The 14,237-nt window shown below is 41.7% G+C and overlaps 1 protein-coding gene across 6 annotated transcripts in view; it reads right to left on the reverse strand.

Moving 5' to 3' along the window:
• The window catches only part of SCAPER (S-phase cyclin A associated protein in the ER), a 552,134-nt gene that overhangs the window by 18,806 nt on the left and 519,091 nt on the right, over positions 1-14,237 (reverse strand). For 5 of the 6 annotated variants that reach the window (XM_038010211.2, XM_038010215.2, XM_038010212.2 and 2 more), the window contains one exon: positions 9,478-9,627. In XM_038010211.2, the coding sequence (XP_037866139.1) occupies positions 9,478-9,627 (150 nt within the window). The other variant, XM_038010218.2, reaches the window with a different exon arrangement.

Below are 14,237 nucleotides of genomic sequence, written 5' to 3' on the forward strand. Positions count from 1 at the left end.
CCACACATGGGGAACCATGTTCTGACAGCTGGTCTGGTCATGACTTCCCAATTCATCTTATAATTATATATTCTTCCTCTATCAGAGCTGAAAGGCTTCTTCAGAGCACCCAGGCTAACTCTTTATACAGACAGGAAACTAAAGCTCAGAGAAGGGCAGTGACTTACCCAGGGTCAAACAGCTATAAAGCTGTAAAAGGATCCAGCAGTCCTGACTGCTGTACCAATGTCTGTTCCATCGTGATGGGCTTTCTGTAACTGATGAGGGTCTTATATAAAACCTCCTATCTCAGAAGAGGTGTTCCCTGTGATTACAGCCTAAGCCTTTACAGTCTATCTCAGAGGGATTTTTATTATAAACGCCCCCTCCATGGCTGAAGACCAAGGCAAGCCCAAAAAAACTGTATTATTGGTCATGAATTAAACTTTGATAAAAGATTCCTTCTGGCCTCATTTTCTTGTGTTTATTTGATGCCCCAATAGACGATTTTCAAGTGAGCAAAGGATAACTGAGGTTCGTGCACACTCTTGACCCAGCAGCAGCTCCTTGGGCTGGCTGCTGCCTACCTCAGGTGATGTCCTGGCAACACAGCCACTCAGGCAAGTCAGGAGTTTCTTCTGACGTCTCAGAGGTTTGAGGAGTAAAAACTGTATCTAGTGTGAGCATGTGGCACTTTTAACTACCCTTGTGTGGAAAAATTCACCAAAACAATGAGGAAAATAAAAGGTATCTTTTATTTGGATTCTGTGAAGTTTAATGCAATTGGCCAAAATTGCTACTTGGCAAATTTCTCCATTCTTATGTCAGCCAGTTCACTCATCAGAAGTCTCAAAATAAATATTTAGGTATAAATTATTTTTAATTAAGAATTTTTGTTCTACTTTTGGAGAAAAAACCCCACATTTTTTTCTTTGGTGCTATAATATTGAGAGTAGCTTGGTTCCAAAATGGTTGCATTGCTGAAACTCAGGCTCTTCCTTAGACATGATGTATTTCTATTTTATGAAAGGAACGTATCTGTCACACAAAGAAAGAAAATATAGAAAGCTGAATGCTTGTGTGACAGCTAAAGAATAAGCTGCCAACTCTGGGAGAACAGAAAGGCCTTGAGTGCTGGAGTTTCCACTCTGAGCCCACCACCGCAGCCTCCATTCACGAACTGGGATGGGGCTAGGGGAGTTTACCAAGTGGGTGTGACCTAGGACTGACCATCTGCCTTTGAGGCAAAGAGTGAAATAAGAATGTTTGAGCAGCAATTAAGCCACCTCTAAAAGTTCTAAATGCTGGAATGGGATTCTGGAAAACTGCCACTCTTAACACACAATAACTCTAGGAAACCACTCCTTGTTTCTGTGCACAGGGAAACACCCGAGGTGAGTACAACAGATTCATTTTTGGAACTTGTAGTCAAATTAATGTTTGGGGTTTCTCACTAAGTCACTGAGTTACAAAAGAGCTGGAAAATGCATGGCATGCAGCTCAGGCAGAACCGAGTTTCACAAGCTTCGCTCTCCAACTTGCTTGCCTGTTCGGATCTGCCCAGAAGCTTTCAGGAGCCTTTGGCAGGGTGTGGTGCAGAGCAGACGGTTACATGATCAGCATGGACTTCACTAGAGAGAGCTCAATGGGGGAGGGGGTCAAGGGGATCCTTCCTTTCAGGGATCGCAAGAACCTCCAACTCTGATAACTGCAATCTATGGGGCCTTTCCAAATGAAAAAGCCAGTTGCTAAATAAAATGAGTAAGCAAAGGTGCATATTCCCAATATAGTAATATGCAGGCAGTCAAATCATCTGTCATTTGAGTTAATTTAATTATCATACCACATTTAATTATCTAATACAAAATGTAAATAAAGTGACGGGTTGACAGCACATACTAATTATGTTCATTATAATAATTAAATGGGAAGGAATTTAGAGTCAAGAAAGTGCCATAAAATGCAGGGAATCTTTCGATTAAAACATTTTAATTAGAAACTGCAACCCTATAGGAGGAAACAGAAGATTCATTCCATCAAGGATGGGACATCACTTTTATTATCCAGGTTTCTCTTCTCAAGTCATCCTTGGTATCATGGGGCTCAGTCTTTCCAGTTAATAGACTAAATGGTGGCAAATAAAAAGTGCCAATCCTTTATGCAAAGCAGTTACGTAATCAAACAGTAGGCTGCAGCAGGCTTTCAGGATGTCTTGTTTTATAAAGACACAAGCTGTTTTCCCAGTAGGAAATCTATGATCCCCTGTGGACAAACTGGCTCTGCAAATTAACACGACTTATGACTAATGATAAGGAAACATTAAATGAATTGAGCATCTAATTTCTCTTATGAATTTCCTGTGATTTACAGAAAGTGGCAATAGGCGAAACAGATTCCTTTCTTAAGTACAGAAGTGAGGTGGAAACTCACTGAACTGCCAGTGGCGAGGCTGGGCTCTGCCAATTCTTGCTTGACAATTCCTTTTCCTTCTCTGAACCTCAGTTCTTCCTCCTACAATATGAGGGAGATGGACTAGGTATCTCTCAGAGCCCTTCTAGGATGAAGGCGCCATGAATCTATGACTGAAGAAGCTAACGCCAGTGCTGAAAACTAAACTTATCACATCCTCTTAGCAAATGCTCACTTAGCAAATTACTGGACTTCGTGGGGTCAGTAGAAAGGCAATTTAATAGAACTAGTTTTAAAAGTGAAAACAAACAAACAATTAACTTTGCAGTTATAGAAAACTTCCCAACTCTATTGGGATATGAGCAGTTATCACCTCGGCAAGCTTGTGGCTATTCCTATACCCTGCCCTTGCCCTGCAGCCTGACTGGCATGGAGCACAGCCATGAGCTGGTGAGCACAGCCTTTAGTGAAGGTAAAACAACTGTGGCTGAAGATGGCATCACAGAGCAAGGTACGTGACATCTCACCTGTAAGAAGTCTGCTTATAAGTATCTGTCATTGGGTTCCCTCTATTAATAGTGAGGAGCCAAAGTATACTGAGGTTTTAATGATAAGTTGCCACACAGTGGGCAGGCAGCTCATTAAGCTGTGTGCTGCAGATGGAATCTGAAGTAGGGTAAGGAAGGTCCGAAAAACCATAAAATAGCTTGGAGTCCCCATGAAATCAAAATGCTGCTGTGTAGAACCTAGTTTCAGCCTTTAAAATGTCACAGACTCATGGAACTTACAGGGGAGGTCATCTAGTATAATCCACTTATTTTTTGTTTACTTCATTGTGTAAAATATGTATAACATATAATTTACCTTTTTTTTTTTTTTTTTTTTTTAAAGACAGAGTCTTGCTGTGTCGCCCAGGCTGGAGTGCAGTGGTGCGATCTCGGCTCACTGCAACCTCTGCCTCCCAGGTTCAAGTGATTCTCCTGCCTCAGCCTCCCAAGTAGCTGGGATTACAGGCATGCACTACAGCACCTGGCTAATTTTTGTATTTTTAGTAGAGATGGGGTTTTGCCATGTTGGCCAGGTTGATCTCAAACTCCTGACCTCAAGTGATCTGCCTGCCTCGGCTGCCCAAAGTGCTGGGATTATAGACTTGAGCCACCATGCCTGGCCCCATTTCAACTATTTTTAACCCCACAATTCAGTGGCATTAAGTATATTTACAATATTATGCAATTATCACTGCTATCCACTTCCAGAACTAATTTGCTTCTTTGTAGAGTCAGTGATGCTTAAACCTCAAGAGGGGAAAGAATTTATCTATGATCACACAGCTAATGGCAGAGCTGGGGCTAGAACCCAGGCTTTCTATCTGCTAAACTGTGGTCCATTTCTACTCATGAAACATGTTCATTTACACTTTCCAAGATCTTTATGAGTCTCCCTGAATAAGGCATACAGATAGGCCCTAGAAGCTTTCCAGTCAGCATCTAAGGGGCAGAATGGCAGTTTCTCAAATGTACTGTCTTGGTGAACCTGCATCATCTTCTACATCCACCACCGCTAGCCAAGGTACACTTCAGTGATCACGAGTGGATGGTACCTGGGACATGCCTGGCTTTCTTAAGCAATGTAAGATGAAATGAAAAGTACACTGAGTTGGGCTTTGCAAAACCTGGATGCTAGTCTTGATCGTTCATAAAGAAATGATTTTCTGTGTCATTTCAGGGAGCTTACTTTATCTTTTAGAAGCCCAACTGCTCACCTGTCTGTGAGGTAAGAATAATTCCTGTATTTACGGCCTCACTAAAGTGCTACTGAGGCTCAAGAGACAAGAGATGGGAAGAATAGTATAAAGAACTCTACAAATATAAGGTATTTCTACCTTATTTCTCTCTTTTTTTTTGTTTTTTGTTGAAACGGAGTCTCGCTCTGTCACCCAGGCTGGAGTGCAGTGGTGTGATCTCAGCTCACCGCGACCTCCACCTCCCAGGTTCATGCGGTCCTCCTGCCTCAGCCTTCCCAGTTGCTGGGATTACAGGCATGTGCCACCACGCCTGGCTCATTTCTGTATTTGTAGTAGAGATGAGGTTTTACCATGTTGGCCAGGCTGGTCTTGAACTCCGGACCTCATGATCTGCCCACTCTGGCCTCTCAAAGTGCTGGGATTACAGGTGTGAGCCACCACGCCTGGCCTCTACCTTATAATATTTCTAATATATGGCTGGGCGTGGTGGCTCATGTCTGTAATCCCAGCATTTTGGGAGGCCAAGGTGGGCGGATCACCTGACATTAGGAGTTTGAGACCAGCCTGACCAACATGGAGAAACCCCGTCTCTACTAAAAATACAAAATTAGCCAGGCGTGGTGGTGCACACCTGTAATCCCAACTACTCAGGAGGCTGAGGCAGGAGAATCGCTTGAACCTGGGAGGCAGAGGTTGTGGTGAGCCAAGATGGTGCCATTGCACTCCAGCCTGGGCAACAAGAATGAAACTCCGTCTCAAAAATAAAATAAAATAAAAATTTCTAATATAAATATTATGCTTAGTAATATCATCTCCATAATGTGCAGTGTCTCAGCTTCTTATAATTACTATCTTTTCTATCAGCTTCTTACTTCTCTACTTTGTTTTTTTTTTTTTAAATCTTGTTCTTTCTTCTCATAGATTGTTGCATTTCAGCAACTGCCCCAGATCTAAAGTGACCTCTCTAATCTTCCCTCAAGTCAGAAGTGGATGTCCAGTTTGGTATTCAATCCTTCTGGGAGGCAAGGTGTTGAAACACAGGGTCTGGCTTTTTTCACTTTTCTAATTTCTTCCTCAGCATGAGCTTACCTCTCACCAATGATCTTCAAACCTCACTGTATCCTCTTCTTCTCCAACTGACAAGTGACAGGGTCTCAGTCTCTTCCTCCTCCTTGTATTGACCAGTGCTCTCTCCACCCATTTCATCTGCTTTTTTTCCCATCCCAGCATGCCCAGGCATCACCTTCCTACCATGTCCAAGTCAGGTCTTACATGCCATCTCCAAATATGAGTCCCCCATTCCTGATACCCCTTAACTCTGAGCCCAGAGATGCCAAAATTGTGTGTTTTATCTAAAGGAGAGGATTAGTATGTGATCCAGCATCAGCAGAAAAACTGTCTGAAATCCCATGAAATTCTGAGTTCAGTAAGTTTATCATAATAGAGTTGGTTTAAACAAAAAGTTTTAAACCATCCTTAATATGAAACGCATGGAAAGAGCTGAACTTTGTCCTGCAGAACTGCACACAGCAAAATATTATCACATATACAAATTACTCACCTCTTTCAAAGGCAGTAGGCAGTGTCTTGATATATAATAAACAATTTAAGTATAAAATAAGACATGTTTAGGTTAACCATGAATGTCCATACAAGATAAAGCCATATAGTTGTTAAAAATACTTAGCAAAGATTCTGATATAATGTTAAGTGCATAAAGCAGGACACAAGCATTTGTACAGTATGACCTCAGCCGTGTCAAATTACTCATAGAAAAGAGGCTGGAAGGGAATCTGCCAAAATGTTAACAGTGGCTATCTCAGATAGTGAGATCAGGAATAACTGTGATTCCCGTTTTTTTCTTTATACTTGAACTGTCTTTTTCTCTTCCCTTTCCTTTTCCTTTCCTTTTCTTTTCCTTTCTCCTTCCTACCTTCTTCCTTTCCTTTCCTTTTTCCTTTTCTTTTCTTTTTTCTTTGAGACAGAGTCTGGCTCTGTCTCCCAGGCTGGAGTGCAGTGGCGGGATCTCGGCTCACTCCAACCTCTGCCTCCCATATTCAAGCAATTCTCCTGCCTCCGCCTCCTGAGTAGCTGGGATTTCAGACGCCTGCCACCACGCCCAGCTAATTTTTGTATTTTTAGTAGAGACAGGGTTTCATAATGTTGGCCAGGCTCATCTCGAACTCCTGACCTCAGGTGATCCACCCGCCTTGGCCTCCCAAAGTGCTGGGATTACAAGCGTAAGCCACTGTGCCCGGCTGCCCTTTTTCACAATAACTAAAATCAGAAAAATAAAATCAACTTTTAAGATAAAATAAAAAGCAATTTAATAGGTTGAATGGATGCACATGAAGAAAAAAAAATCTACACGGATGATTTCCCTCAACTTTCCTTCCCCTGAGCAGTCTGTAAGAGACCTGTGAGCCTACTACGCCTGGTCCACAGAGAGGACAGAGCATCCCCATCAGGGAGTGTTTGAAAGGGAAGGACACTGCCTGTGGTGTAGAGGTAGGAGGGGAGAAAAAGCTGCCATCTACTCTCCTGGCAACATGGTCTGTAAAAGGGGAACTTTTCTGGTATAATACTCTGGTAAGGATCCAAACTGTCTATATTTTAGCCATGGGAATCTTTCTAAAACAGACTGCTTATTCCTGCAGTGCGGTTCAGGGAATGACTGAACATATACTTTGCCTCCATGCTTACTTGAGGTATTGGAGGCATCAACAATATCTAGGAAATACAGAGCAGGGCTCAGTGTCCCTTTGAACCCAGATGGCTGTGACTTCTGAGTTCTTGGGCCTGCCTTATTTTTTTTTTTTTCTTTTTTCTCCTTCTCAGGAAAGCAATTTCAGCTCTCATTGTGCAGTTTCTCGCCTTGTACTTGGCTCTACCACCACGACCATCTCTTTTATTCCTGCCCAGATCTAGTTTGCTGCAGGCTAGATAAACCTTGCAAACATACTTGTTAGAGATTTGCCTACAATAAAAATTAGGAAGTTTAGAGTAAGGCTGGGCACGGTGGCTCACACCTGTAATCCCAGTACTTTGGGAGGCCAAGGTGGGTGGATCACGAGATCAGGAGTTCCAGACCAGCCTGGTCAAGATGCTGAAACCCTGTCTATACTAAAAATACAAAAATTAGCTGGGCATGGTGGTGGGTGCCTGTAATCCCAGCTACTCAGGAGGCTGAGACAGGAGGATCGCTTGAACCCGGGAGGCAGAGGTTGCAGTGAGCCAAGATCACACCACTGCACTCTAGCCTGGGCGACAGAGCAAAACTCTGTCTCAAAAGAAAAAAAAAAAATGAAAGTTTAGAGTAAGAGTTAAGGGGTTGTTCAGAGGCTTTTCTTTCTTAGCTACAATTAAGGTTGGCTGAGTAGGGAGCTTTTTCTTTTTTTTTTTTTAAGACGGAGTTTGCTCTTGTTGCCTAGGCTGGGGTACAATGGTGCAATCTCAGCTCATCGCAACTTCTGCCTCCTCCTGCCTCAGCCTCCGAGTAGCTGGGATTACAGGCATGCGTCACTATGCCCAGTTAATTTTGTATTTTTAGTAGAGACGGGGTTTCTCCATGTTGGTGAGTATGTGGCTGGTCTCAAACTCTCGACCTCAGGTGATCTGCCTGCCTTGGCCTCCAAAAGTGCAGGGATTATAGGTGTGAGCCACTGCGCCCGGCCAAGTAGGGGGCTTTAGATAAATGAGGTTGTCAGGAATTACTATTTGATATGCTAGTTATGCCATAATCCCGGTTTCAAAAATAAAGAGAAATAAGGTACTTTATTATTAGTAAAAAATCTATAACAGATTTTCCAACATCTTAAAAAAGCAGAAAGCAGGCCAGGTGTGGTGGCTCACACCTGTAATCCAAGCACTTTGGGAGGCCAAGGTGGGGGGACTGCTTGAGCCCAGGAGTTCAAGACTAGCCTAGGCAACATGGCAAAGCCCCGTCTCTACAAAAATTAGCTGGGCGTGATGGTACCCGCATGTGGACCCAGCTACTCAAGAGGCTGAGGTGGGAGGATCGCTTGAGCCCAGGGGGTCAAGGCTGCAGTGAGCCATGATCATGCCACTGCACTCCAGCCTGAATGACAGAGCAAGAACTTGTCCAAAAAAAAAAAAAAAAAAAAAAAAAAAAAGGCCAGGCGCTGTGGCTCACGCCTGTAATCCCAGCACTTTGGGAGGCCGAGGCGGGCGGATCACAAGGTCAGGAGATCGAGACCACAGTGAAACCCCGTCTCTACTAAAAATACAAAAAAAAATGAGCCGGGCACGGTGGTGGGCGCCTGTAGTCCCAGCTACTCGGGAGGCTGGGGCAGGAGAATGGCGTGAACCCAGGAGGCGGAGCTTGCAGTGAGCCAGGATTGTGCCACTGCACTCCAGCTTGGGCGGCAGAGTGAGACTCCGTCTCAAAAAAAAAAAAAAAAAAAAAAGCAGAAACCTATTTACAAATGAAATCTTTTTTTTTTTTTTTTTAAATCTATGAAATATTGCTCAGAAACCAAATAATTAAAGTAGTTTAAAGCAAAACTACTATGAGTGACCCACGGGAGAGTCCTACCTTCTCAGACTCCCACCAACACCAAAGGAAGATTCTAAGCACCTAGGCAGAAGCCAGGAGTCAAGAACAGTTTCATAGAACACCAGACTCTAATACTATATGAAAAGTGACCCAACTTGGAAGATGTAAGCTACCTTATCAAAACAAAAACCCTGATAGCTAGAGCAGCAGACTCCACGTGGTAAGGAAGTACACAGTAAAGAATCTACATGGTAAGAGAGTACATGCTTCTCTGTGGCTTAAGAATATTTTATTACAAATATTTTATTTTATAGCTCTAAGAGGAGGCCCTAATGCTAATCTAGTTCTTATCGAATCTATTTGAAGAGGTCCAGGTGTAGTGGCTCATGCCTGTAATCTCAGCACTTTGGGAGGCCAAGGCAGGCAGATCACCTGAGGTCAGGAGTTCAAGACCTGCCTGACCAACATGGTGAAACCCCATCTTTACTAAAAATACAAAAAATTAGCCAGGTGTGGTGGTGGGTGCCTGTAATCCCAGCTACTTGGGAGGCTGAGGCATTAGAATTGCTTGAACCTGGGAGGTGGAGGTTGCAGTGAGCCGAGATTGCATCACTGCATTCCAGCCTGGGTGACAGAGTGAGCCTCTGTCTCCAAAAGAAAAAAAAATCTATTTGAAGAGAAGGAGTTAGAGGCATATTCCTGGCGTCTGGTTAAAGGGCTTTACAGAGGACATTTGGGTTCCAGCCCATTAGCCTGCCTTTTCTCATTCTAATACGTCACACTCTCAGCACTGGGGGAATGTTCTAAGGAACTTTCCAGGGCCTCTTACCTGGTTATCTGGGTGGTTAACAGTGAAGTAGCCCACACAGACGATGACCTCATGAAGGAGGCTTTCACAGGAGACTTGGCTGCAGTGGCCCAGCAGGGAGCTGGCCATGTGCCGGAATGCAAGGGACAAGCCCTCTGCCCCTACAATAGACTGACAAAGACAAGGAGCAGTTAGAAGCCCTCAGCCCAGGGAGAGCCAGGGCTGCAAATCACAAAGCAAGACTGGCCCTGTGCACTTTCTGCCACGGTGCTGGAAAAACATGACATTTCTACAGTACTATACTTAACACTTCAGTTTAGGGGTTCTTTTTCTAATAAATGACAATAATAAATACAATGTTTACCTGAAAAGGGACAGTAGCAGACCAAATGCCTATACCACGTGGATCAAGACATTATCTACCTAAAACACAGTTATTTATTCTATTTTTAATAACTTAATTTTTCTCATATACAAATATTCTTACTGTAGAAAATCTGGAAAAGCATAAAAAACCTAAAATTCACCTGTAAATCTACCACTTAGCTAAATTCCAACAATTTTTTTTCTGAAGGAGAAAATATTTTCTTGTACACAGAGTTAAACATATATTTCTAATTATTTATGTTTAAACAAAAATTATAAATAACATAGTTATTATTCAAATAAGTAGCTCTATAAACCAAAGGCTCCCAAAAGAATGTAAAAAAAATACAAAAAATTCTCCTTAAAACCATGAAACCCCTCAGCTATGGGACTTCTGGGATCCTTTCTCCAGACAGGCAAAGGGCTGTCGGCGGTGGGCGACTCAAGAAGAGAGTCTGAGTCTGTGCAGCTCTATTTAATAAACATGTCAAACAGACAGAGCGACAGGAGGGCAAAGGGGAGAGGCGAAGCCCACAGAATACACTTGCAGCACACACTGGAATGAAGCACCACTGCTGGCCTGTGGGAAAAGGCAGCGTTTTAAACTCATCTTTTGATTTGAGGTCTGAGTGGGCTTGAACCAGGTTGGATGCGTTGCAGCTTGGACGTTTCAATGAATTCACTTTACCTAACTGGGTGAAACAGAGCCATTTTAGTGAGCATTCTTGAAACAAAATTACTGCTAAATTTTAAGAGTGCCTTTTGTCTGTTTCACAGCCCCAAAACAAAAAAAAATGTTCTTCAAGCCCCAAAGAGACTTCAGAAGGGCTTTGCTCCTTTAAATCAAGTAGTGACACTTTCTCAGCTCAGCCTTTATTTAATTAGTCACGTCCAGCATGCTGTGACCCAGTGCCCTCTGTTTAACCTTCACTGATAAGAGCAGGTCAAGGGGCATATAAGTTTGAATGTAAAAATTAAACCAATTTTTCAAGGAAACTATATTTCCTTTTTAGCCAGAATTAATTGCCAAGTCAGTACATTGATTTGTTTCCTGAGACCACCTTCAATTGTAAAAACTGTCAAACTGAATGCAATATACAATATCCCCAGTCTCAAGGCCACCCGTGCCAATATGAATTCAGAGTGAAATCAGACTCTTTGCTGAAGAGAGAAAAATATTTTGACAGCCTTATTAGTATACAATGAAATGGAACCAGCTAGGAAAATACTCTAATGGATAACCTTTTGTACTATTACATGATGGGTTCTCACACAAAATAAGCACACAGGTTTGTGGCTTTGAAGAGGGTGAAGGAGCACTAGGAATGCTGCATTCAGTTTCCAACCTTCTGACTCAGCATCTGCAAGACAGTTTAGGTAAATTCTTCTTCTCAGAAACTGAGTCAGTTCACATTTTCTGAGGGCCTACTATCTGCTAGTGAGCATAGCACTTTTATGCAATCATATTTAATCCTCAGATAGTCTTGTGAGGTAGGTGTTCTTAATCTCTATTTTACAGATGAGGAAATGGAGTCTTAAGTGTTCAAATAACTTGTCTAATGTCATACAATTTGAAGAGGTAATGTGATGGCTCAAAGTCAGGTCATTCTGACTCCAGATCCAGGGGTCTAATGAGGATGTCTCCCTGTAACAGCTCTGTATTCTTGTGATGCATTCAAACCCAAATCATCAACATGTCTTATATCATCTTGTCTAACTCTTCAGCAGGTCAGACAATTTATCTCACTTCAGTTTTTTTCTTCAGTTCCTGTGAGCCTCCCAGGCAATTCATAAATTATCTCTCAGATTTTTCTGAGGTCAGATCATGCTGAGATGTACACCTTCCTTCTTTCCACTTAAAATCTCTTTTCCTGTCCTTTACATACATAGTTCCTAAAATCTCACTTTTGACATGTAAGTTGTTTTGATGAACCAGAACATGAGTTTCTCTGACCATAACTATCACAAAAATAGTACTTTTCTGAAAAACTCATCCATTGCTATACAGTACAAATACTATGTATTTAATTTACTTAAGCTTACAGTCTTGATCACGTCCATCTACATCAATGGTGTCTATGTAGACAGATGTGTTGCTTTACATAGCTGGTGAAGCCTATGTTTCCCTTCCCTTGAATATGGAAGGCTTATGACTGATTCAACCAATAAAGTATGGTTGATAAGTAAGTATATGACTTCTGAGGCTAAGTCATAAAAAGTCCTGTAGCTTTTGTTGGTTTCTCTTGGAACACTTGCTTTCTGGAAGCTTCCTTTAGGACACTCCCACTCAGAATCGAGACAGCATAGTGTTTTAAAAAGTCCAAGTCACATGGAGAAGCAGTAGGTAGATGCTCTGGCCACCAGTCCTAGGTGAATCTTGTCTTTGAGTCATCCCAGGCATCAAACATAAGAGTAAAGAGCCTCCAGATGATTTTAGCTCTTAGCTATAGCCATGACATGATGGAGCAGAGACAAGTAATTTCCACTGTGATAAGCCCCATCTGAATTCTGAACTCCTAGAATCTGTGATCAGAAATAAATGTTTCCCCTACTAAGTTCATCTGTTTGTTTTTGAATGCATAAAAGTAATTAAGAAAAAACACATAGTCATTGGTATATATTACAGGCCCCGATGCTAGAAATTCTGGGCATTTAGGTCCCCTCACATGCTGATGAGGAGTCAGAAAGAAACATGAAGGGTAAAGGCTACCTGGAAACTACAGCTAGGAAGAGAATGAGAAAGAGTAATGGCGAGACTGATAAAATACAAGAAGAGAGGAGAGACAGGAGAGAGACAAAAAAGAAGAAAAAACAGGAAGGAAAGAACTGAGAAGGAAATATAGAGTTGCATGAAAAGAAGGAAGAAAAGGTACTAGAGAATTGTGAGAACCAGTCAAGAAAGGGCATTCCAAATGACAGCCAGGACATTTGATTTTTAGAATAATTGTTTTTTATTTATTTTTTATTTTTTTGTTATTTCATTTCTTTTTATCCCTAGAGACACTGATTTGGAGAACAGATGAACCCTCTTGAGCCACTCTTTTATTGTGAGCCACTCTCGTTTTATTCCTGCTGTTTTCGGCAAAAGTGGCTCAAGTGGGGATAAGTTTCAAGTTGGATATAGCAAGGATCTGGAAAGGAGAAATGTTTTTTTATCTTAGTTGGGCACCAAAGATTCCAGAAATAGGCTTTTGATTTTTCTTTTCCTTTTTTAATGAAATCACTTGACATTATTGCCCATTATTAAGCCCTTTAGGCTTAAAGGCCACTAGGGAGCAGGTCTGGTTGAAGTTCAATGGTGCTCCTTTGTGAGTGAGCCTGCACAGGCCACAAGTTCACAGGAGGAGAGGGGCAGGGAGCAGGGACCTGGGGCTCCCTGACAGAGTGACTGACTGAACAGCTGACTTATCCTAGATGCTTGTTTATGATGTGGAGTCCCCTATAGCAGTATAAATATTGGTCAAGAAGACCCATGAAACAGGAAGCTAAGAGACAGTTTTTAGATATTTGCTATTCCATAATCTATTAACAAAAGAAATCACTCCCTTTCGACACAGCTGATGGGTAGATTGGTAGACTCCATATCCTGAGCATGTAAAGTTAAGGTTCCCTGATTTCCAAACTGTTTCCAGACAGAATACAGTGGGCTTAGGTCTTCAAAAAACACAGATGTTATGTTCAACCCTGAGGCGAGAACCACTGACATTTTTTTGAAGCAGATATCTCTCATTTATATGTGACTGTAACCTCCCAGAACTCTACGTATTGTGCAGTCAGTTACCACCTAAGGCTAGTTCAACTGCTCTGGAGACAGAAAAGCATTAACCCAAAGGAAGGGATTTCTGTTCTCATGACAGATAAACTAATTCTACAAAGTTGAAAGATACTAGATCCAATGATACAACTTAGTCACAAATTTCCTTTTTTGAACAAAATGACAGGAAGACATCAATTAAAGAACTGTACATTTGTCATCAGCTACAATATAGAAGTATTTCTTCCATCTCAGAATGGCAAAGTCCACTATTTTCATACATTTGTATCTCTATAACCTTTTTCCCTCTGAGCAAAGCAATTCATCTAAATTATGGGTTAATCATCTGCCAAGTTTGTTCCTTTTTTAATGAAATCACTTGACAGTTAATAAACTGAAAGAGAAAGTCTATTCCTTGGGGCTTGCTCTGTTCCAAAGGTTCAGTGTTTTTGAAAATTAAATTTCCTACATGAAAAAAAAAATCTGTTTCCAGGCTGACAGTCTGGTGTTACAGCATAAAGCAATTCTTCTTTCTTTAGCTATAAAAACTTAATAGCTAAAGATGCAAATCCCTGTAAAGCTAGTTATATACTTTACACTGAACACAAAACCAGCTAAACCATCCATAGAAAGTCATATCAATCAAAGAATTTATCTAAAA

The sequence above is a fragment of the Chlorocebus sabaeus genome, chromosome 26 (genome assembly GCF_047675955.1).
Source record: "Chlorocebus sabaeus isolate Y175 chromosome 26, mChlSab1.0.hap1, whole genome shotgun sequence".
NCBI classification, from domain to species: domain Eukaryota; kingdom Metazoa; phylum Chordata; class Mammalia; order Primates; family Cercopithecidae; genus Chlorocebus; species Chlorocebus sabaeus.